The 24,066-nt window shown below is 38.9% G+C and overlaps 1 protein-coding gene across 2 annotated transcripts in view; it reads left to right on the top strand.

Annotated features, from left to right (window-relative positions):
- The window catches only part of LOC102414910 (cytochrome c oxidase assembly factor 5), a 36,171-nt gene extending 23,018 nt beyond the window's left edge, over window positions 1-13,153 (top strand). For both annotated transcript variants that reach the window (XM_044925632.2, XM_006059905.4), the window contains exons 2-3: window positions 8,784-8,867; window positions 10,941-13,153. In XM_044925632.2, coding sequence (XP_044781567.1) covers window positions 8,784-8,867; window positions 10,941-10,982 — 126 coding nt within the window. In that variant the 3' untranslated portion in view covers window positions 10,983-13,153. The remainder of the gene's footprint in view (window positions 1-8,783; window positions 8,868-10,940) is intronic.
- Window positions 13,154-24,066: the final 10,913 nt, after the last annotated feature.

Here is a 24,066-nt window from a genome sequence, read left to right as displayed (position 1 = left end):
AGGAATGCAAGGGATTTCTGTGTATTCGTTTTATATCTTTTGAATTTACTACATTCATTGATTAGCTCTAGTTATTTCCTCCTGGCATCTTTAGGGTTTTCTATGTAGAGAATCACATCATCTGCACAGTGTGAGAGATTTACTTCTACTTTTCCATCCTGGATTCCTTTTACTTCTTTTTCTTCTCTGATTGCTGTGGCTAGGATTTCCAAAGCTATGTTGAGTAGCAGTAGTGAGAGTGGGCACCCTTGTCTTGTTCCTGATTTTTGAGGAAATGCTTTCAAGTTTTAGCCATTGAAGATAATGTTTGCTGTGGGTTTGTCATATGTGGCTTTTATTATCTTGAGGTATGTCCCTTCTGTGCCTACTTTCTGGAGAATTTTTTTATCATAAATGAGTTTTGAATTTTGTAAAAGGCTTTCTCTGCATCTGTGGAAATAATATGGTTTTTATCTTTCAATTTGTTGATATGGTGTATCACATCAATTGATTTGTGAATATTGAAGAGTTCTTACATCCTTGGACTAAAGCCCACTTGATCATGATGTATTATCTTTTTAATATGTATTGGATTCTGTTTGCCAGAATTTGCTGAGGATTTTTGCATCTGTGTTCATCAGTGATACTGGCCTGTAGTTTACTTTTTGTGCGTGTGGCATCTTCATCTGATTTTGCTATCAAGAGTGATTCATGTGGCCTTGTAGGATGAGTTTGGAAGTTTTCCTTCCTCTGCGATTTTCTGGAAGAGTTTGAGTAGGATAGGTATTAGCTCTTCTTGAAATTTTTGGTAGAATTCACCCATGAAACCATCTGGTCCTGGGCTTTTATTTGTTGGAAGATTTTTGATTATAGTTCTGTTTTCCATGCTTGTGAATTTCTGTTTCTTCCTGGTTGAGTTTTGGAAGGTTATACTTTTCTAAGAATTTGTCCATTTCTTCCAAGTTGTCCATTTTATTGGCATACAGTTGCTCATAGTAGTTTATGTTTGTTTGTATCTGTGTGTGGTCTATTGTAATTTCTCCATTTTCATTTCTAATTTTATTGGTTTGAGTCATCTCCTTCTTTTGTATCTTGATGAGTTTGGCTAACAGTTTGTCTGTTTGGTTTATCTTCTCAATATATTTTTCATTTGTTTCTGCTGATTTTTATGATTTCTTTCCTTCTGCTGACTTTGGATTTTTATTGTTCTTTTTCTAGTTGCTTTAGGTATAAGGTTAGGTGGTTTGTTTGCTTTTCTCTTGTTTCTTGAGGCAGGCTTGTATTGCTGTGAACCTCCCTCTTAGCACTGCTTTACTGAGTCCATAGGCTTTGGGTTGTTGTGTTTTCATTGTCATTTGTTCCTTTGCATATTTTGACTTCCTTTTTCATTTCTTCAGTGATCTGTTGGTTACTCAGAAGCATGTTGTTTAGCCTCCATATGTTTGTGTTTTCTTATAGTTTTCTTTTCCTGTAGTTGATATCTAATCTTACAGTATTGTGATCAGAAAAAGTTCTTGAAATGATTTCAGTTTTTTAATACTCACCAAGGCTTGATTTGTGGCCCAAGATGTGATCTGTCCTGGAGAATGTTCCATGCACATTTGAGAAAAAAGTGGAATCCATTGTTTTGGGGTGAAATGCCCTGCAGATATCAGTTAGGTCTGTGTGGTCCAATGTATCATTTAAAGCTTGTTAATTTTCTGTCTGGATGATCTGTCCTTTGGTGTGAGTGGGATATTAAAGTCCCCCAATATTTTTGTGTTACTGTCAGTTTCCCCTTTAATAGTTGTTAGAATTTGCCTTATGTATTGAGATGTTCGTATGTTGGGTGCATATATATTTATAATTGTTACATCTTTTTTCTTGACTTAACCCCTTGATCATTATGTAGTATCCTTTTTTGTCTCTCATAACAGTTTTTATTTTGAAGTATTTTATCTGATATGAGTATTGCTACTCCAGCTTTCTTTTGGGTCTCCATTTGCATGAGATATCTTTTCCATCCCCTCACTTTCAGTTTGTATGTGTCCCTTGGTTTGAGGTGGGTCTCTTGTAGGCAGCATTATATAGGGGTCTTGTTTTTGTATCCATTCGGTCAGTCTTTGCCTATGGTTGGAGCATTTAACCTACTTACGTTTAAGGTAATTATTGATAAGCATGATCCCATTACCATTTACTTTATTGTTTTATAAACCTTTTCCATGTTTCCTGTCAAGAGAAAATCTTTTAGCATTTGTTGAAGTGCTGATTTGGTGGTGCTGAATTCTGTTAGCTTTTGCTTGTCTGTAAAGCTTTTGATTTCTTGTTTAAATCTGACTGAGATCTTTGTTGGGTCGAGTAATCTTGGTTGCTTTTTCCTTTCATCACTTAAATATATCCTGCCATTTGTTTCTGGCCTGCAGAGTTCCTGTTGAAAGATCGATTGCTATCCTTATGAGGATCCCCTTGTGTGTTATTTGTTGCTTTTCCCTTGCTGCTTTTAACATTTATTCTTTGTGTTTAATTTTTGTTAGTTTGATTACTGTGTGTCTTGGTGTGTTTCTCCTTGGGTTTATCCTGTATGAGACTCTGTTCTTGGACTTGGGTGGCTATTTCCTTCCCCATTTTAGGTAAGTTTTCGACTGTTATCTCCAGTACTTTATCATGTCCTTTCCTTTTATTGTCTTCTGGAATGCCTGTGATTCGAATGTTGGGGCACTTAGCATTGTCCCAGAGGTCTCTGTGGCTGTCCTCATTTCTTTCTAGTCTTTGTTCTTTTTTTGCTCTGTTTCATTCATTTATACCATTCTATCTGCCAGCTCACTTATCCTTTCTTCTGCCTCAATTACTTTACTGTTGGTTCCCTCCAGAGTATTTTTCATCTCAGTTATTACATTGTTCATTACTGATTGGCTGTTCTTTATTCCTTCTAGGTGCTTGTTAAACATTTCTTACGTCTTCTCAATCTGTGTCTCTAGTCTGTTTATCTGTATCTCCATTTTGTTTTCAAGATTTTGTATCATCTTTACTATCATCATTCTGAATTCTTTTTCAGGTAGACTCCCTATTTCTTCATCTTTGGTTTGGTTTGGTGGTTTTTTTCATATTCTTTGACCTGCTGGGTATTTCTTTGCCTTTTCATTTTATTTAGTGTGCTGTGTTTATGGTCTGCTTTCTGCAGGCTGGAGGGTCATAGTTCCTCTTAATTGTGGAGTCTGCTGCCTGTGGGTTGGGTTGGCCCAGTGGCTTGTGAAGGTCTCCTGGTTGGGGAACTTGTGTCTGTTTCCTGGTGAATGGAGCTGGATGTTGTCTCTCTGGAGGGCAGTGCAGTGTTCAGTAGTGAGTTTATGGGTTTGGTATACCTTTGGGCAGCCTTTTCTTTTTTTTTAATGTTCAGTGCCATTTTCCTGCTTTGCTGGAGGATTAGTGTGGGGTGTCTTGCACTGGAGGTTGCTGGCTCTTGGGTGGATCTTGATCTCAGTGTAGTATGGAGGTTTTGGGATAGGCCCTTATCTATTAATGTTCCCTGGGGTCAGGAGTTTTGTTATGGTCCAAAGTTCTGGAGTTGAGCCTCCTGCCTCTGGGTTTCGGTCCCCACCTTTTACAGTAGCATCAAGACTCCAACCACACAGCACGGAAGATAAAACCACTAGGTTAATGGTGAAACAACCCTCCACAGCCGGAAACAAAGAGATTCACAGAGTTATACAGAAAAGAGAAGAGGGAGAAAGCAGATAGAGGTGATCAGGAGAAAAGGGAGAGTCAAAAGGGAAGGGACCAATCAAGCCAGTAATGAAATCCCTAAGTGAAAATGGATACTGAAAATCAGACTCTTAAAGATACAAAATTAATAACAAAAGCTCAAAAAGCAAAAGTTAAAAAACTAAAGTAAAAATTAGACTCTCAAAAGTACAATATCCAAAAAGCCAGAGTCAAACATAAAAATAAAGAATGTGGGATTTATTTAAAAAGTAAGTTTTTTTAAAGAAAGATATAAGTAGGCTATTAAAAAGTTAAAGGAGTACTAAAGAAGCATATTAGGACAATATGAGGGAAAAAAGCAAAGGAAGGGGAAAAAAGAGGGAAAAAATAATAACAAAAGGAATTTAAAAACTAATACAAACTTTAAAAATAATAACAAGCAAAACATATCTAGAAATGTCTCTGGAGCTGTTGTGGGTAGTGTGGGGTCAGTTCAGTGTCAGATAATCCCTTGTTCCAGCTCGTGCTTGTTCTCAAAGTCTGTGGTTGCCCCTCAAATGTTCTGTCGCAGCTTAACTGCAGGATTTTGCTCTGTTGCACCTGCCCGTTCTGGAGCGGTCCCCCCTCCTTTTCATTGCTTAGGTTGGCCTCCTGTTTGCAGGTCTCTCTTCAGTGTCTGATTTCTGCCCTGACATGAGAGGGTGAAAATGCCCACTAATTTGGGCGCACTTGCTCAGCTGTGCTTTGGAGGGGGAGGGGCACTGCTAACAAAACACTCATGTGCGGGGAGCACTTGCAGTGGATGGACCACACGGGGCTGCCACAGCGCAAGGCAGCATGCTCCTCGCAAGTCCAAGCTGCTCAGGCTCCCGGGTGCACTGCGAGGGCAGTCCCAGTGGGCTGTGCATTTCCTCAGGGGAGCTGGTCTCAGGCTGTGACAGATGTGAACTGATGGCAGATCTGAACCATCCAGGATCCCAGGAAGACGTGGTTAGCGGTTGGCAGCCTGCTCGGTGCTTGCTGGGAAACATGGCCCCTGGGGCTGAGATTGCAGTGGTCCTTTGCCTTTCGCCTCTGGCTGTCCTGCACCTGTCTCTCGGCCTCCAGGGAGAGCCACGAACAGCAGCTCCCCTTTGATATTTGCAAGGGTGCGACCCTTTGCTCTGTGAGTGCACCAGGGGTCATGGTGCGGCATTAGGGCCTTCCCTAGGGAAAGGGCCTTTGCTTTTCTTTGTTTCTCTGGCCTTCCCACGGTTTGGGTTTTCCCCATTCTGTCTGTGCTGTGTCACATTGGTCCCCTCATTGAGTCCTCGTGGCATTGAACCCTGGTCTTTTCCCTAAGGACCGACTGCAGCACGCACCTCTGCACCCACTGTGGGCGGTTGCAAGCCTGGGAGCTGCTTCTTGGCTGGTAATTGCCTTTCAGCAGGATTTCTGTGGTGATTTTTTATGCTGCCTCTGAGATTCCAAAGCTCCCCACTGATCCCACCTAGGAGAGGGTTTCCTGTTGTGTGGAAACTTCTTCTTGACTCCCTCCCCAGGACGAGTCTCCGTCTAAAAATCCTTGCTCTCCCTTTTTGTCTTTATCCTTTGTGCTACATAATTTCGGAGAAATTGGTATCTGGGGTCCTCTGCCAACGTTCAGAAGTTATTTAGTGGAAGTTGCTCCACACGCAGATGATATTTTGATGTATTTGTAGGGGAGAAAGTGGTCTCCCCCTCCTATTCCTCTGCCATCTTGGAACTGCTCCCCTCTAGCTTTGTTTGTAGGCCGATTTGACTTCACACTCCTGGATATCTGGCTCTAAGTGAGTGACTACACCATCATGGTTTTCTGGGTCATTAACACCTTGTTGGTGCAGTTCTCCTGTGTATGCTTGCTACCTCCTCTTAATCTCTTCTGCTTCTGTTAGGTCTTTAGCATTTCTGTCCTTTATTGTGCCCATCCTTGCATGAAATGTGCTCTTGATATCTCCGATTTTATTGATGAGATCCCTAGTCTTTCCCATTCTGTTATTTTCCTCTCTTTCTTTGCATTGTTCATTTAAGAATCTAGTAGGCAGATCTAATCCCCTGAATTATTTGTCACCTCCACTGTATAATCATAAGGGATTTGATTTAGGTAATACCTGAATGGTCTAGTGTTTTTCCCTACTTTCTTCAGTTTAAGCCTGAATCTTCCAGTAAGGAGCTTATGATGTGAGCTAGGTAAGAGCTAAAATTTAGTACTATTTCAGTAGGTAAACATTCTGTTATCTCCATTAACTTTGTTCATAGTAATGCTTCTTAAGACCCACTTGACTTCACACTCCAAGATGTCTGGCTCTAAGTGAGTGACCACATCACTGTGGTTATCTGGGTCATAAAGAACTTTTCTGTATAGTTCTTCCATATGTTCTTTCCACCCTTTCTTAATCTCTTCTGCTTCTGTTAAGTTGTTACTATAACATTTTATAGGAGGCAGTGGCCAAAACTATCCAAAAGAAAAAATAATGCCAAAAAGGAAAAGTTCAGTTCAGTCGCTCAGTTGTGTCCGACTCTTTGCAACCCCATGGACCGCAGCATGCCAGGTCTCCCTGTCCATCACCGATTCTTTGCAACCCCATGGACTGCAGCATGCCAGGTCTCCCTGTCCATCACCAACTCCCAGAGTTTACCCAAACTCATGTCCATTGAGTCAGTGATGCCATCCAGCCGTCTCATCCTCTGTCGTCCCCTTCTCCTCCTGCCCCCAATCCCTCCCAGCATCAGAGTCTTTTCCAATGAGTCAACTCTTCGCATGAGGTGGCCAAAGTACTGGAGTTTCAGCTTTAGCATCATGCCTTCCAAAGAAATCCCAGGGCTGATCTCCTTCAGAATGGACTGGTTGGATCTCCTTGCAATCCAAGGGACTCTCAAGAGTCTTCTCCAACACCACAGTTCAAAAGCATCAATTCTTTGGCGCTCAGCTTTCTTTATAGTCCAACTCTCACATCCATACATAACCACAGGAAAAACCATAGCCTTGACTAGATGGACCTTTGTTGGCAAAGTAATGTCTCTGCTTTTCAATATGCTGTCTAGGTTGGTCATAACTTTTCTTCCAAGGAGTAAGCGTCTTTTAATTTCATGGCTACAGTCACCATCTGCAGTGATTTTGGAGCCCCCAAAAATAAAGTCAGCCACTATTTCCCCATCTATTTGCCATAAAGTGATGGGACTGGATGCCATGATCTTAGTTTTCTGAATGTTGAGCTTTAAGCCAACTTTTTCACTGTCCTCTCACTTTCATCAAGAGGCTCTTTAGTTCTTCTTCACTTTCTGCCATAAGGGTGGTGTCATCTGCGTATCTGAAGTTATTGATATTTCTCCCGGCAATCTTGATTCCAGCTTCTGCTTCTTCCAGTCCAGTGTTTCTCATGATGTACTCTGCATATAAGTTAAATAAGCAGGGTGACAATATACAGCCTTGACGTATTCCTTTTCCGATTTGGAACCAGTCTGTTGTTCCATGTCTAGTTCTAACTGTTGCTTCCTGACCTGCATACAGATTTCTCAAGAGGCAGGTCAGGTGGTCTGGTATTCCCATCTCTTTCAGAATTTTCCAGAGTTTATTGTGATCCACACAGTCAAAGGCTTTGGCATAGTCAATAAAGCAGAAATAGATATTTTTCTGGAACACTCTTTTTTGATGATCCAGCGGATATTGGCAATTTGATCTCTGGTTCTTCTGCCTTTCCTAAAACCAGCTGGAACATCTGGAATTTCACGGTTCACGTATTGCTGAAACCTGGCTTGGAGAATTTTGAGCATTACTTTACTAGCGTGTGAGGATAAGTGCAATTGTGTGGTAGTTTGAGCATTCTTTGGCATTGCCTTTCTTCAATTTAAGTCTGAATTTGGCAATAAGGAGTTCATGACCTGAGCCACCGTCAGCTCTGTTTTGGGTGGTACTACATGGCATGGCTTAGTTTCATTGAGGTAGACAAGACTGTGGTCCATGTGATCAGACTGGCTAGTTGTCTGTGATTGTGGTTTCAGTCTGTCTGTCCTCTGATGCCCTCTCTCAGCGTCTGCCGTCTTACTGGGGTTTCTCTTACCTTGGACGTGGGGTAGCTCCTCTCAGCCACTCCAGCGCCACGCAGCCACCGCTTGCTGCAAGTAGATGTCTGAAAAACCAGTGGTTGTCTGGGATCTACCTACTAAAATACTACTAAATTTTAGCTCTTAACTACTTTCACAGTTACTTTATCAAGTGTGATTTTTAAAGTCTTATTATTTTGTTAAGATCAGAAATAGCACTAATCTTATAGCAGTACCTGCTACTGAACTTCAACAACATCCTGTGTTTTTGGCAGAAAGGGAATGGTTCAATCCAATTTTCTTAAGCTCTTATGAGCTTTCACTGCTTAAAGACAAGTTAATTACACATTGAGCCCAGGAAGATCTTCCCTCACCAGTATATATAAATTTTGTTTAAAATTTCACTTTCCTTTTCCAGTTCTTACTCAGTGAGCTTCTCAGAATAGAGAACTTGACTGTGAAAGTAAGGGGTGGGAAAATGCAAAGATGTGCTCCAGGTAGACTTGCTTGTATAAAAAGATACTGTGATTGGAGACTTTAAAGCGACTTGATCCTGGCTTCCAGGACAGACGCCTCCTCTTTGCTCCCACAGTGTTGCTGAACGCTCACCTGCGTGCTCTCCCGCCTCTGCTGCTGTGTCACACACACTGTCCTCCCTGTCTTCAGGGCTCCTTGAGGGTCTAAGTTCGGAAAACACTGAAGAAACCCCATTACTACTTTCACCTCCACTCTCTTCCTTTCTTACACAGAAGGAGCTAGGGATGTCAGTTTCTAGATTTTTATACAAACATTTTAAATAAAAGTGTCTCATGGAAACCAGTGTTTTCAAGAATTCAAGGGTATCCTTAAAGTGCCCCCACATTATTTTACACATTTCTTATTTTATCCTTTTCTCCTTAGATACCAACAGTTAAAATGATTTATGAATTATTTCTTATATAAATTACTGTTTTCTCCTTTTGCTTAGCTTAAAAAAAAAAACAAAAAAAAAAAACACTGGACAGTTACTTTGTACTTTGTGAGAAAATTTCCCTTGTATTTATATTGTTTTTGTGTCATAGGAAGGAAAATCCCCTCGGCAGTGTCTGAAGGAAGGAAACTGCAAAGCTTTGCAATACTCATTTTTTGAGTGTAAAAGATCAATGGTAAGTGGCTAAAGATTTTTAAAAAGCTTATGCTCAAAATTAGCTCTGTAGAGTTAAATATGTGAGTGACTTATAATTATAAACAGGCTGCAGTGGTGTCACTTGGAAAAAAGGATGTGTTTTTTCTCACCCAGTGAATTAATGTGAGGTTCATGGAAACCCACAGCTGGTTGTTCAATTATGCTGACCACAGTAGCTGAACTTCATGAATTTCTAAAAAAGAGTTAAGACCATGGTCTTGGCAAGTATAAATGGAAAAGAGTTGATGCTGGTCACTGTATTTGGGTCATTTGGCGATTGCACAGCCGTAATGCGGGATCTAAAGGGTGTGCACTGCGCCTTACATGTTGATGTCATTGGAAGAAATGTTGGTATCTGTGTTTGAATCTGTAGTGATGAACTGTGGAGAGACAGCCTGAAGGACATTACAAATCTCATGATTTCTACTCTAGTGTTCTTTGATTCAAAGATTCACAAAGGTCTTTGGAATAGAAACCAGGAGCTTGTGTTTGTGAAAAGAAAATAAGAAATCGCAAAAATGAACACCCCTTTAAAAACAGCAGTAACTTTAACTTGAACATGCTGTCGATTGGTCAGCAGCACTTAAATCCCTTTCCTTTTGTTGATAGGAGAAGCAGAGCGTATAGGATATTATGATCTGGGAGGCCAGAGAAAAACTTTGCTAACTAATCAGATCCAGGGAGGTGTAAAGTGAGATTAAAATTGGCAATGCTTTCTCAAGTGACACAGTTCTTTGCCATATTTTCCTGTCATTTAATGTAGGAAAAGGGGATTTTCTTGCCTTCTCCCACACAGTTTTGTTACCTTGTAAAATGTAAGCCTTTAGACCTTTCAAAGAATGTTAAATCATGTTTATATAATTGAGAAGTCATAAAGAAGTTAGTGTAGGAGGCAATGAGGTGTCCTTATTAATCACAAGGACTGGATTTGTAATAAACTCCCTGTTAATTCCCATCCTGAAACTCAGGCTTTAATCTCCAAAGAACATTAAGAAATCAGAACATATAAAACTTTTCCACAGTTTTATCTGCCTTCTGCAGACATTTGTAATAATCTTGAGTAAAAAAAAGTTAACATGCTTCTGACCATTTCTAAATATCAGTACGAGGCAGAACTTCACTCACACTTTGATTCTAGAAAGAGCAGTATTGGGAACTTTATAGCAGATTTAAGAGATCCTTGCAACCTTTCTTCAAGACTAGGACACACCGTTAGTCCTCCAGTGTGAGGAACTAACTGTTGCAACTTCAATTGGCCAACACCTGAAATAAAATGATTTAAATTGTGCTGGTAATTTTGTTTAATATTTCAAACAATGCGTATGTAACTCAGAGTGAAGGTAAAATGGTCAGTTTGAATCGGCTGTGCCCTCCTAATAATAGCATCTCATATCCTGATCATGACTCCCGTTTGAAGATTACTTGCTTTTTGAAAGTGTGGCTCTTAGCTACTGTATCTGATGCTCGGATGAAGAGATAGTGGTCTGTCCCATGCTGGCTGTGTTGTCCTCATTAACAGGGTTTAGCTCTAAACTAATTCATTCCTCTGGGATTTCTGTGGAATGGTATTGACTGCAGTTCTGCCTTCTGTACTGATTAGGACCCTCCATCCTGTGGCCTCACTTAAGAAGTGGCCGTACTGGGAGGCTTAAGTCAAAGAATATGCAGTTGACCTATGAGTGGTAATTTAAGGGTTTATAATCTCAAAATGGCTGTGTGTTACATATATTTCAAGGCTCTTTTCTCAGTTACTAACCCAAATAAAGCTTAATTAGAAAGTCAGCTTTGTTAGAAGAATAATGTATATTGAGTGTACTCCAGAAAAAAAGATGAATGTAAGTTGGACTTAAGAATTCTTACTGTGACCATGAATGGAACTTTTGTTTTTAACGCCTTCTTTCCCTCTTTGTTTTTTTCCTCCCCTGAGCTGGGACAGTTGCCTTTTTGATTATGCTGGAAGCTGGTTTACTCCTCTCATGTAGTGACACCTGTTACCAAAACTGTGTTTGATTATGGTGTCCAAAATATGATTTACTTGTGTATTTATTTTCAGTTGGATGCCAGATCAAGATTCAGGGGAAGAAAAGGATATTGATACTACTATGTTGAAACCAAGATGGATACAACAAAGGACTCTGGTCATTAATCCAGAGAAGCCAAAATAAGAAACATACTTTTTGTTACATCTGTTCAGGTGGACCAGTTTTTTCCTCCATGAAACAAGAAAATGGATGAGTTCTGGTTTTCAGTAGGTATAAATGATTCCCTTGCTCTAAGTTATTCTTAGAATAAAAATTTAATTGAATAGTTATGAGCCGAGAACATAATAGATGTGTTTTAAGAATTGTTCTGAAGCACAGGGAATGGAAAGATTGTCAGTTTCCAACTTGACTTCTCTACTAGATGATACAAATTTGTGCATCCTTTGTCAATACTCTGGAGGCCAGGGATGGGACTGTGAAAGTCAACATGCAGCCTGAGGAGAAAATACCTGTCTGGAAAGTTTAGGGTAAAACTTTCTTTTATTCAGATTGTACTGTTTAGTTCTAAAATAAATTGTGTTTGACCGCTTGGTGAAGAAATGCTTCCCTTGCACTGATTCATTCAGTAACAACCTCAAAACGTTAATGCCACTCGTTAGGCAAAGCTGGATCCAAATCTGGGACTATGCTGCCAGGGCTTCTGGCCTCCTCTCCTGAGTGTTTTTCTGTTTCCTGACCTCATTTTTAGGCTGGCCCTCTCTCCATAATGGGGAAGAGGCCAGTGTCCCCCCAAAGCACACATCCTTAAAGTCTGTGATCCCAAAAGAAGAAAGATAACCTCCTTTTCTGGGGTCCAGTAATCAGATTCCACAAAAGGACTGTTGTCTTCTCTGGAACAACTGCCTTTGAATTGGACCAGTCCCTGTGGGAAAAGGGACAGGACCCCATGATCTTGGCCAGGGCTGGGTCTTAGGCACTGTATTTGGTAATTCATGTCAGAATCACCTTGGTTGAGTGGTGGGCCTTTATCCTAAAAGGAAAGGATTCAGAGCAAACTGAAACAGCAGGTGTTGACGTTAGAAGGCAAGACTGAAAATTATGAAATACTTGAAAAAGTTTACAATCACAGTGATTTTATTCCAGTCACATAATACAGTAGAGCCAGATATGAATCCAAGTTTCCAGTTTTATTTTCAGGATTGAAGAATGACGGAAGAGCCGTTGCTTCTTCATAGATCTGCAGTTCACTGGAGTTAGAACAATCAAGGTATTCTGTAGCTCTTTGCTTTCTTAAAAGTTCACCTAAAGTGAAAATTCTGTTATCAGCACTGGTCCTTGCTGCAGAACATCACTGAGATCTTTTATATATTATTCATTGGTAAAGAGAAAGTGATAGATTTTTTTCAATGAATTTTTGTATATATCTGTTTAAGTGCCACAACTTTTATTAAAGGTTAAGTTTGTTAAGAAACTCAAATTATGTTATAGAGCCCTGTCTTTTCTTAGCTACAGCTTTTTTGAGAGCTTCACTGGGAGAAATTCAAATACCTTAAAATTCACTCTTAAAGTAAAGATTCAGCTTTTTTTTCTCTTAGTAGTCACAGAGTCATGAAGCCATCACCACTGTCCAATTCCAGAGCATTTACACCGCTCCAGAGAGAAGCCCTGTCTCCATTAGCGGGCACTCCCTTCTCTCCGTGGGTACCCCAGTCCTAGCAACCGCTTACACATTTTCTGTGTGTAGATTCACTTCTTCTGGGCATTTCATAAACTTAGAATTATGTAACATGTGACCTTTTGTGACTGGATTCTTTCTTCATGTTTTCAAGGTTCATCTATATGTAGCATCCATCTGTACTTCATTTCTTTTTATTGCTGAATAATATTCCATAATATAAATATACCACATTTCATTTAACCATTTATCAGTTGATGAATATTTGGGTTGTTTGTACTTTGGGGCTATTATGACTAATGATATGAACATTCATGAATGAATTTTATGTGGACATGTTTTATTTCTGTGTCATATGATAATTCCAGCTTTAAATGATGAACTGCCAAACTTTTCCACAATGGCTATATCATTTATATCCCCACCAGCAATGTATGAGGATTGCAGCTTCTCCATATCACCAACAGTTGTTATTTTTCATATTTTTATTTGTTTTTTATATGATAACTATTTTTAAGTCATTTTTATTTTTTGAAAATTTTATTGGAGTATAGTTGATTTACAGTGTGGTGTTAGTTTCACGTGTACAATAAAATGACTCAGTTGTGAGTGTGTGTGTATATTTCCCTTTTGTAGGTTTCTTTTTCCATATGTGCCATTACAGAGTATTGAGTTCCTGTGCTGTAGAGTAGGTCCTTATTATCTGTTTTATATATAGTGTGTGTATGTCCATCCTAATCTCCCAGTGTATTCCCTCCCCCCGTACTCCCTGGTAACCATAAATTTGTTTTCTACAACTTTCTTTTTTTAAAGCTAAGCTCATTTGTGTCATTTAAGGTTCCGCATATAAGTGCTATTTGTTATTCTGCTATAGTGTTCTTTGTCTGCCTCACTTCATTCAGTATGACAGTTCCTAGGACCATTCATGTTGCTGCAAATGGCCTAGCTCTGTTCTTTTTCTTTGGCCAAGTAATATTCTATTGTATATACGTATCTCATCTTCTTTGTCCACTCCTCTGTTGATGGACACTTAGGACACTCCCACATCTTGCCTATTGTAAATAGCACTGCAGTGAATATTGGGGTGCATGTGCGTTTTTGAATTATGATTTTCTCCAGGTACATGCCCAGGAGTGGGACTGCTAGGTCATATGGCTGCTGGTGGTGGTTTAGTTGCTAAGTCGTGTCAGACTCTTGCTTCCCCTCTGTCCATGGGATTCTCCAGGCAAGAAAACCGGAATGGGTTGCCATTTCCTTCTCCAGGGGTTCTTCCTGACCCAGGAATCGAACCCAGGTCTCCTTCATTGCAGGCAGATTCTTTACCAACTGAGCCCTGCTAGGTCATATGGTAGCTCTATTTTCAGTTTTTTAAGGAATCTTCATAGTAGCTGTACCAATTTACTTTTCCATCAACAGAGTAGGAGGGTTCCCTTTTCTTCACACCTCCTCCAGCATTTGTTTCTGGATGGCCATTTTGACTGGTATGAGGTGATACCTCATTGCAGTTTTGATTTCATTTCTCTAATAATTAGTGATGTGTTGAGCATCTTTTCATATGCTTGTTAGCCATCTGTCTTCTTTAAAGAAATGTTTTTTTGGATCTGTGTGTGGTTTTTTTTTTTTTAAACTGAGTTGCTTGCTTTTTTGATATTGAGCTATTTGTACATTTTGGAGATTAATCTCTTAATTGATTCCTTCATTTGCAAATATTTTCTTCCATTTTGAGGATTATCTTTTCATTTTGTTTATGGTTTCATTTGCTATACAAAAGCTTTTAATTAGGTCCCTTTTCTTTATTTTTATTTTCATTACTCTAGGAGGTGGACTGAAAAATATCTTACTGTAATTAATGTCAGAGTGTTCTGCCTATGTTTTCCTCTAGGAGTTTTTAGTATCTGGCCTTGCATTTAGGTCTTTAACTCATTTTGAGTATTTTTGTCTGTGGTGTTCATTCTTTTACATTTGCTGTCCGGTTTGCCCAGAACCACTTAGTGAAGAGACTGTCTTTTCTCCATTGTATATTCTTGCCTCCTTTGTCATGGATTAGGTAGCCATAGGTATAAGGGTTTATCTCTGGACTTTGTACCTGTTCCATTGATCTGTATTCCTGTTTTTGTGCCAGTACCATACTATTTTGACTGCTCTAGCTTTGTAGTCTGAAGTCAGGGGGCCTGATTCCTCCAGCTCCATTTTTCTTTCTCAAGATTTGGTTATTCATGGTCTTTCATGTTTCCATACAAATTGTAAAATTTTTTGTTCTAATTCTCTAGAAAATGCCATTGTTAATATGATAGGGTTTGCATGGAATCTGTAGATTGCTTTGGGTGGTGTCATCATTTTTAGAATACTGATTCCTCCAGTCCAAGAACATGGTATATCTCTCCATCTGTGTGTATCATCTTTTATTTCTTTCATCAGTATCTTACAGTTTTCTGAGTACAGATCTTCTGCCTCCTTAGGTAGGTGCTTTATTCTTTTTGATGTGGTGGTAAATGGGACTGTTTCCTTGATTTCTCTTTCTGATCTTGTTATTAGTGTATGGGAATGCAAGATATTTCTGTTAATTAATTTTGTATCCTGCCAGTTTATCAAATTCACTGAAGAGCTGTAGTTTTCTGGTAGCATCTTTAGGATTTTCTGTGTATAGTATCATGTTATCTGGAAAGAGTGAGTTTTACTTCTTTTCCAATTTGGATTCCTTTTATTTCTTTTTCTTCTCTGATTGCCATGGCTAGGACTTCCAAAATTATGTTGAATATAAGTGGTGAGCATGGACATCCTTGTCTTGTTCCTGATCATAGAAGAGATGTTTTCAGTTTTTCACCATTGAGAATGATGTTTGCTATGGGTTTGTTGTATATGGCCTTTATTATTTGAGGTAGGTTCCCTCTATGCCCCCTTTCTGGAGAATTTTTATCATAAATGGGTGTTGAATTGTGTCAAAAGCTTTTTCTGAACCTATTGAGATGATCACATGGTTTTTATTCTTCAATTTCTTGATGTGTATATCTCACAACATTGTATTTATACAACAGTGTTGTATATCTGGATCGATTTCCAGATACTGAAAACTCTGCATCACTGGTATAAATTCCACTTGATCATAGTGTATGATCCTTTTAATGTGTTTTTAGATTCAATATGATCATACTCTGTTGAGAACTTTTGCTTCTATGTTCAGCAGTGATATTGGCCTGTAATTTTTTTTGTGATATCTTGGTCTGATTTTGGTTTCAGTATGACGGTGGCCTTGTATTGGTAGAATGAGCTTGGGAATGTTCCTTTCTCTGAAATTTTTTTGGAAGAGTTTCAGAAGGGTAGCTGTTAACTCTTCTCTACATGTTTGATAGAATTCGCCTGTGAAGTCACCTGATCCTGTATTATTTGTTTGTTGGAAGATTTTTAATCAGTTTCAGTACTTGCAATTGGTCTGTTTGTATTTTCTAATTTTTCCTGGGTTTAGTCTTCACAGGTTGTAACTTTCTAAGAATTTGTCCATTTCTTCTAGGTTGTCAATTTTATTGGCATGTAGTTGCTTGTATTATCTCTTAAAATGCTTTTGTCTTTATGTGGTATCTATTGTAACTTCTTTTTCATTTCTAATTTTATTGATTTGAATCCTCTCCTTTTATTCTTGGTGAGTCTTGCTGTTATTGTTCAGTTGCTAGGTTGTGTCTCTCTTCGACCCCATGGACTGCAGCACGCCAGGCTCCCCTGTCCACTGTCTCCTGGAATTTGCTCAGATTCATGTCCATCAAGTCAGTGATGGTATCTAACCAACTCATCCTTTGCTGTCTCCTTCTCCTTTTGCCTTCTCTTTTCCAGCATCAGGGTCTTTTCCAGTGAGTCAGCTCTTCATATCTGGTGACCAAAGTATTAGAGCTTCAGCCTCAGTCCTTTCAATGAATATTCAGGGTGGTTTCCTTTAGGATTGATTGTTTTGATCTCCTTGCAGTCCAGGGGATTCTCAATAGTCTTCTCCAACACCACAATTCGAAAGCACCCATTTTTTAGCACTCAGGCTTCTTTATGGTCCAACTCTCACATCTGTACGTGTCTACTGGAAAAACCATAGCTTTGACTATACGGATCTTTGTTGGCAAAGTGATGTCTCTGGTTTTTAATACACCTTCATGGTTTATCATAGCTTTCCTTCCAAGGAACAAGCATCTTTTCTTTTTTAAAGTGTCTTTTAGTTTCATGGCTGCAGTCACCATCCAGTGATTTTGGAGCCCAAGAAAATAAAAGTCTGTCACAGTTTCCACTTTTTCCTCTTCTGTTTGCCCTGAAGTGATGAGACCTGATGCCATTATCTTATTAGCTTTTTGAATGTTGAGTTTGAAGCCAACTTTTTTACTCTCCTCTTTCACCCTCATCAAGAAGCTCTTTAGTTGCTCTTCACTTTCTGCCACTACAGTGGTATCATCTGCATATCTAAGATTGTTGATATTTCTCCTGGCAGTCTTGATTCCATCTTCTGCTTCTTCCAGCCTGGCATTTTGCATGATGTACTCTGCATGTAAGTTAAATAAGCAGGGTGACAACTCCTTTCCCAATTTTGATCCAGTCTGTTGTTCCATGTCTGGTTCTAATTGTTGTTTCTAGACTTGCATACAGGTTTCTCAGGAGACAGGTAAGGTAGTCTAGTATTCCCATCTCTTTAAGAATTTTCCACAGTTTGTTGTGATCCACACAGTAAAAGTCCATGAAGCAAAGGTAGATGTCTTTCTGGAACTTTTTTTGTGTGATCCAACAGTGTGTGCCAACAGTGGGTGTTGGCAATTTGATCTCTAGTTCCTCTGCCTTTTCTAAACCCAGCTGAAGGTTTATCAGTTTTCTGGCTGAAGGTTTAATTTCATCTTCTCAGAGAACTAGCTCTTAGTCTCATTGACCTTTACTGTTTTGTCTCTATTTCATTTATTTCTGCTCTGGTCTTCATGATTTCTTTCCTTCTGCTAATTTGGGGTTTTGTTTGTTCTTTCTCTGGTTGCTTTAGGTGTAAGTTTAGGTTGTTTATTTGAGATTTTACTTGTTTCCTGAGTAACATTGTATTGCTATAAACTCTCAAACTTGCTTTTGCTATGTCCTCTGGGTTTTGGATCGCAGTGTTTTGTTGTCACTTGTCTCTACGTTCTTGATTCCCTCTTGGACGTCTTCAGTGATCCATTGCTTATTTGGTTTAGCCTCCATGCCTTTGTGTTTTTTTTTTTCCCTGTAATTGATTCCTAATCTCATAGCGTTGTGGTCAGAAAAGATGCCTGATACAATTTCAGTTTCTTTAAATGTACCAAGACTTTGATTTGTGACCCAAGATGTGATCTGTCCTGGAGAATGTTCTGCGTGCACCTGAGAAGAAAGTGTATTCTGCTGCTTTCAGATGGAATGTCCCATAAGATATCAATTAAGTCTCTCTGGTCTAGTGTGTCATTTAAGGGTTGCATTTTTTATTAATGTTCTAGCTGGATGATCTGTCCATTGGTATAAGTGGGGTGTTCAAGTCTCCCACTATTAATGTGTTACTGTTGATTTCACCTTTTATGGCTGTTAGCATTTGCGTTATATATTGAGGTGCTCCTATGTTGAGTGCAAGAAAAAAACCCGTATGTATGCTGTCTACAAGAGACCCACTTTAGACCTAGGGACACATATAGACTGAAACTAAAGGGATAGAGAAAGATACTGCTTGCAAATGGAAATCAGAAGAAAGCTGGAGTAGCAGTGCTCACATGAGACAAAATAGACTTTAAAATAAAGACTGGTGGCTCAGACTGTGGTAAGGAGTTTGCCTGCAATGCAGGAGACCTGGGTTCGATCCCTGGGACAAGAAGATCCCCTGGAGAAGGGCATGGCAGTCCACTCTAGTATTCTTGCCTGGAGAATTCCATAAACAGAGGAGCCTGGTGGGGGGCCACAGAGTTGGACACAGCTGAGTGACTAACACACGAGAGATAAGGACATTACATAATGATCAGGGGATCAATCCAGCAAGAAGAAATAACAGTTGTAAATATATACATGCACTCAACATAGGAGCACCTCACTGTACTTTTCACCCTTTCGATTGTGGTCATTCTACTAGATATGAAGTGGTATCTAACTGGGATTCTGACCACCATTTCCCAAATGGTTAATGATATTCACATGTTTTTGTGTGCTTATTGGCCATTTGTATGTCTTTGGGAAAATGTCTGTTCGAATCCTTTGCCCATTTCTCAAGTGAGTCTTTTTATTGTTGAGTTGTAAGAGGTTATTTTATACATTATGTATACAAGCTACTTAAAGACAAATGACTGGCCTTTGAAAAACACATGTTTTCTCCCAGTTTGTGGTTTATCTTTTTTAATGCTGTCTTTTGGAGCACAGTTGTTAATTTTGATGAATTCCAGTTTTTCTTTTTGGTGTATCTAAAGGAAGCCTCTGCCTATTCCAGGTTTGTGAAAATTTATTCCTGTTTTCATCTGAGTGCTTCATGGTTTTGGCTTACCTATGGGTCTATGATGCATTTAAATAATACCTAGTACCTATATTTTAAATTTCTAGTTGTGGTAAAACGTACATGATGGAAAAGTTACCATCTTAATCTCTTTTTTAACAGTTGTATTTCTTTCTGGCTGTCCAGGGTCTTCGTTGCTGCTGGGCTTTTCTCTGGTGGCAAGCACGGTCTGCTGTCTAGCCGTGGTACGTGGCTTCTCATTGCAGTGGCTTTCATTGTGGAGCGCAGGCTCGGGTGCGTGGGCTTCGGTTGTTGCAGCTCCCAGGCTCTAGAGCACAGGGTCAGTAAGTGTGGCGCGCTGGCTTAGGTTCCCGAGGCACGCGGGGTCTTCCCTGACCAGGGATCAAACTCAAGTCTCCTGCTTTGGTACTCGGATTCCCCACCACCGAGCCACTAGGGGAGCCCTCAGGCATGTTTTAGATTCTAGTTTTTTACACACATATCTAGTGACAGAGGCCAGGATCAAGAGGCCTGGGAGCCGGGAGCCCTCAGCCACAGTTCTGGCTCTGCCGTCAAAAGCTCTGGGGCCTCTAGCAAGTGCCTCCTGCTGCCTCAGTGGTGTCCAACTCTTGTGACTCCATGGACTGTAGCCCACCAGGCTCTTCTGTCCATGGGATTTCCCAGGCAAGAACACTAGAGTGGACTGCCATTTCCTTCTCCAAACCATTTTTAAGGATACAGTTCAGTAGTGTTAAGTAATTCACCTTGTTATGCAACCAGTCACCAGAACTCTTCTCATCTTGGAAAACAGAAACTCTTTACCAATTAAACAATTCCCCATTTCCCTGTCCTCCATGTCTACTGATGTGGAGCACTGTTTTGTCATTTCAAGTGTTTGTTAGCTGTTTGTAGATCTTCTCTGGAGGAATGTCTATTAAGGTCCTTGTCTTTTATATAAAAAGTGTTGCTTGATCTTTTTTTTAATTAAATTCTAGTTCTTTTCATTTTCTAGATATTAACTCCTTATCACATATATGATTTGAATATATTTTTTCCCACTTTGTTTCACTCTGTTGGTTGTGTTCTTTTGATGTGTAGTTTTTTGATATAGACCAGTTTATCTGTTTAATACTTTTGTTGCCTGTGCTGAGAAATAATTCCAGTCCAAGAAAGCTCTTCCCCTAAGTTTTCTCCTAGGAGTTGTATCATCTTCTTATGTTTAGGTCTCTGTTCCCGTTTGAGCTGGTATGTGTAAGGTTAGGGTCCAGTCTCAGCCTTTTGCACGTGGATGTCCAGTTTTCCACGTTGACAAGATTGTTGTTTCCTCTTTGAATGGTCTTCTTCCTTGTGGAAAGTTATTTGCCCATCAGCGCTAGGGTTTATTTCTGGGTCTTTATTCCTTTGCACTATGTGTCTGTCTTTATGCCATTGCCACACTGATTTGATTATTGTAGGTTTCTGTTAAGTTTTGAAATCAGGAAGTACAAGGCCTCCAACTTTGTTATTTGTCAAGACTGTTTTGGCTGTTCAGAGTCCCTTGAGATTCCATGTGTATTTTAGAATGGACTTTTCTATTTCTTAATGAATTCCAATGGGATTTTGATGGGGAATATTTTGAATCTCTACACTTTGAATAGTATTGGTGTCTTAACAATACAGAGTTTTCCAATCCATTCATATAGGATGTCTTCTCATTTATTTCTGTCTTTAATTTCAGCAACATTTTGTAGTTTTCAGAGTATACGACTTTTATGTCTTTGGTTAGGTTTATTCCTAATTATTTTACTCTTTTTGATGCTATTGTAAGTGGAATTTAAAAAATTTTTTCAGTTTTCATTAAACGATGGATTAACAGGTAATTTTTACTGTTAAATATATCAGAAAAGTCAATAAGATGTTGATTTCTTCACTAAGGTGTAGTTGATTCACAATGTTTTATAAGTTTCAAGTGTACAACACAGGGATCACAATTTTTATAGATTATAACCCATTAAAGTTTTTATAAAATATTGGCTCTGTTCTCGGTGCTGGACAGTATATCCTTGTAGTGTATTTATTTTATACATAGTAGTTTGTACTTTTTAATCCACTACCCGTCTTGCTCCTCCTCCTCCTGTTGCCCCAGGGATAACCACTAGTTTGTTCTCTATTATATCTGTAAGTTTGGTTGTTTTATTAATTCATTTTGTTTTTTAGATTCCACATATAAATTATACAGTATTTATCTTTGTCTTATTTCACTAAGATTAATACCCTCCTGGTTCATCTACCTTGTTACAGATAGCAAAGTTTCATTGTTTTTTTATGGCTGAGTAGTATCGTGTATATATATCATGTCTTTATCTATCTGTTGATGAACACTTAGGTTGCTTCCATAGTTTGGCTATTGTAAATAATGCTGCTAAGAACATTAGGGTACATGTATCTCTTCAGATTAGTGTTTTCCTTTTCTTTGGATATATACTCAGCGGTGGAATTGCTGAGTTATATGGTAGTTCTACTTTTAGTTTTTAAAGCAGTCGCCACAGTTTTCCATTGTGACTGCACCAATTTACATTCCCACCACAGTGCACAGGAGCTCCCTTTTTCCCACATCCTCACCAACATTTGTTACTTGTGTTCTTTCTATAGATGCCAATTCTGTCTTAAGGTTTGATCTGCCTTTCTCTGATGATTGCTGATACTGAGCATATTTTCATGTGCCCGTTGGCCATCTGTATGTTGTCTTTGGAAAAATATCTATTCAGGTTTTCTGCCCATTTTTAAAGCAGGTTATTTGTTTGTTTGATGCTGAGTTGTAGGAGCTGTTTATATATTTTGGATATCAACCCCTGCTTGGTCATATCATTGTCAAGTATTTTCTCTTGTTCAGAAAGTTGTCTTTTCATTTTGTCGATACTTTCCTTTGCTCTGCAAAAGTTTAATTGGGTCCCATTTGTTTATTCTTGTATTTGTTTCCTTTGCTTTAAAAGGCTGATCTAGAAAAGTATTGCTAGTTTGTCAAAGAGTGTTCTATGTTCTAGGATTTCTTTTTTTTATGGTTTCCAGTCTTACACTTAGGTCTTTAATCCATTTTGATTTTATTTTCGTATGCAGTGAGAGGAAGTCTGCCGATTTCGTTCTCTTACATGAAGCTGTCTGGTGTTGCCTTTTGCCCATTGTGTATCTTCCTCCTCTGTCATGGGCTAAGTGACCGCATGTGTGGGGTTATTGCTGGCCTCTTTTCAGCTCCACTGTGCTGTGTATGTTTTGTGCCATCATGTTTTGATGACTGAATCCTTGTAGTATAGTCTGAAGTCAGGGAGTATAACTCCAGCTCTGTTACTCTTTCTCAAGATTGGTTTGGCTATTTGGGGTCTTTTGTTTCCCTACAAAGTTTAGCATTAATTGTCCTGGTTCGTGAAAAATGCCATTGGTACTTGGATAAGGCATGCTCTGAGTGTGTGACTGCCTTGGGTAGTGTGATCACTTTCGCAGTATTCTTCCAGTCCATGAGCACAGTGTACTGTTCCATCTGTTCGTGTCTTCAGGTCTTTCCTCACTGTCTCACAGTTTTCTGAGTAATGGCCTCTATCTCCTTCCTTGGATTTATTGCTAGGTATCGCACTCTTTTTGATGCAGTGGTAAATGGAATTCTTAAGTTCTCATTCTGAAAGTTCATTGTTAGTGTAGAGAAATATAGTTCTGTATGTTTTTGTCTTGCAGCTTTACTGAATTCATTGGTAAGCTCGGGTAGTTTTTTGGTGGTGTCTTTAGAATTTTCTATATATAGTGTCATGTCATCTGCAAACAGGGATAGTTTTACTTCTTCCTTTCCAATTTAATCTCTTTTTATTTTCTGTTTCTTGTCTGGTTGCTGTGGGTAAGACTTTGAATACTATTTTGAATAATAGTCGTGCATTTTTCTATTCCTGATCTTAGAGGAAATACTTTTAGCTTTTCCCTGTCAAGTGTGATGTTAGCTATAAGCTTATTATATATGGCCTGTATTACACTGAGGTTATTCCCTCTGTGGCTACTTTCCAGAGAGTATGATGAATGGTGTTGAATTTTGTTAAAAGCTTTTTCTGCGTGTATTGAGATGATCATGATTTTTTTGTTTTTTGGCCATGTAATTTTTATTTTTCAGTTTGCTAATGGGGTATGTTATGTTACATTGAGTAATTTGCAGATAGTGGACCATCCTTGCCTCCCAGAGATAAACTCCATATGATCATGGTGTGTGATCTTTTTAATGTGTTGTTGAATTCAGTTTGCTGTTTTGTTGAGGATTTTTACATCTGTTTTCATCAGTGATTTTGACCTGTAATTTTCATTTTTGTGATATCTTTGTCTACCTTTGGTATCAGGGTGATGCTGCTGGCTAGAATGATTCTGGAAGCATTCATTCCTCTGCAATTTTTTGGAACGGTTTGAGAAAGATGGGTGTTAACACTCTTCTAAATGTTTAGTAGAATTCACCTGTGAAGCCATTTGGTCCTGAACTTTTGTTTTTGGGAGTTTTTATTACTGATTCAACTTAATTACTGGGAATTGGTCTATTCATACTTTTTATTTCTTCCTGGTTCAGTCTTGGGAGATTGTACATTTCTAGGAAATTTTCCATTTCTTTTAGGTTGTCCATTTTATTGGGGTATACTTGGTGGTATAGTCTTATGACCCTATGTATTTCTGTGGTAAGTTGTAATGTCTTTTTTCTCTTACAATTTTATTGATTTGGGTCTTCTGTCCAGATGAATCTGGCTAAAGGCTTATCAATTTTGTCTTCAAAGAACCAGATCTTAATTTTATTGATAATTTCTATTTTTTTTCTTAGTCTCAATTTCATGTATTTCTTCTCTGATCTTTATGATTTCTTTCCTTCTATCAACTTTGGGTTTTGTTTTTTCTCTGGTTCCTTTAGGTGTAAGGATAGATTGCTTATTTCAGATTTTTCTTATTTCCTGAGATAAGCTATTGCTATAAACGTGCCTCTTTAGAGCTCCTTTTGCAGTAGCCCATAGATTTTGGATCACTGTGCCTTTTGTTTTCCGTTATGTTTTGCTTTCCTCTCTGGTTTCTTTGGTGAGCCACTGCTTGTACAGCAGCA

The sequence above is a fragment of the Bubalus bubalis genome, chromosome 12, assembly GCF_019923935.1.
Source record: "Bubalus bubalis isolate 160015118507 breed Murrah chromosome 12, NDDB_SH_1, whole genome shotgun sequence".
Taxonomy (NCBI): domain Eukaryota; kingdom Metazoa; phylum Chordata; class Mammalia; order Artiodactyla; family Bovidae; genus Bubalus; species Bubalus bubalis.
This window is presented reverse-complemented; position numbering and strand designations above follow the sequence as displayed.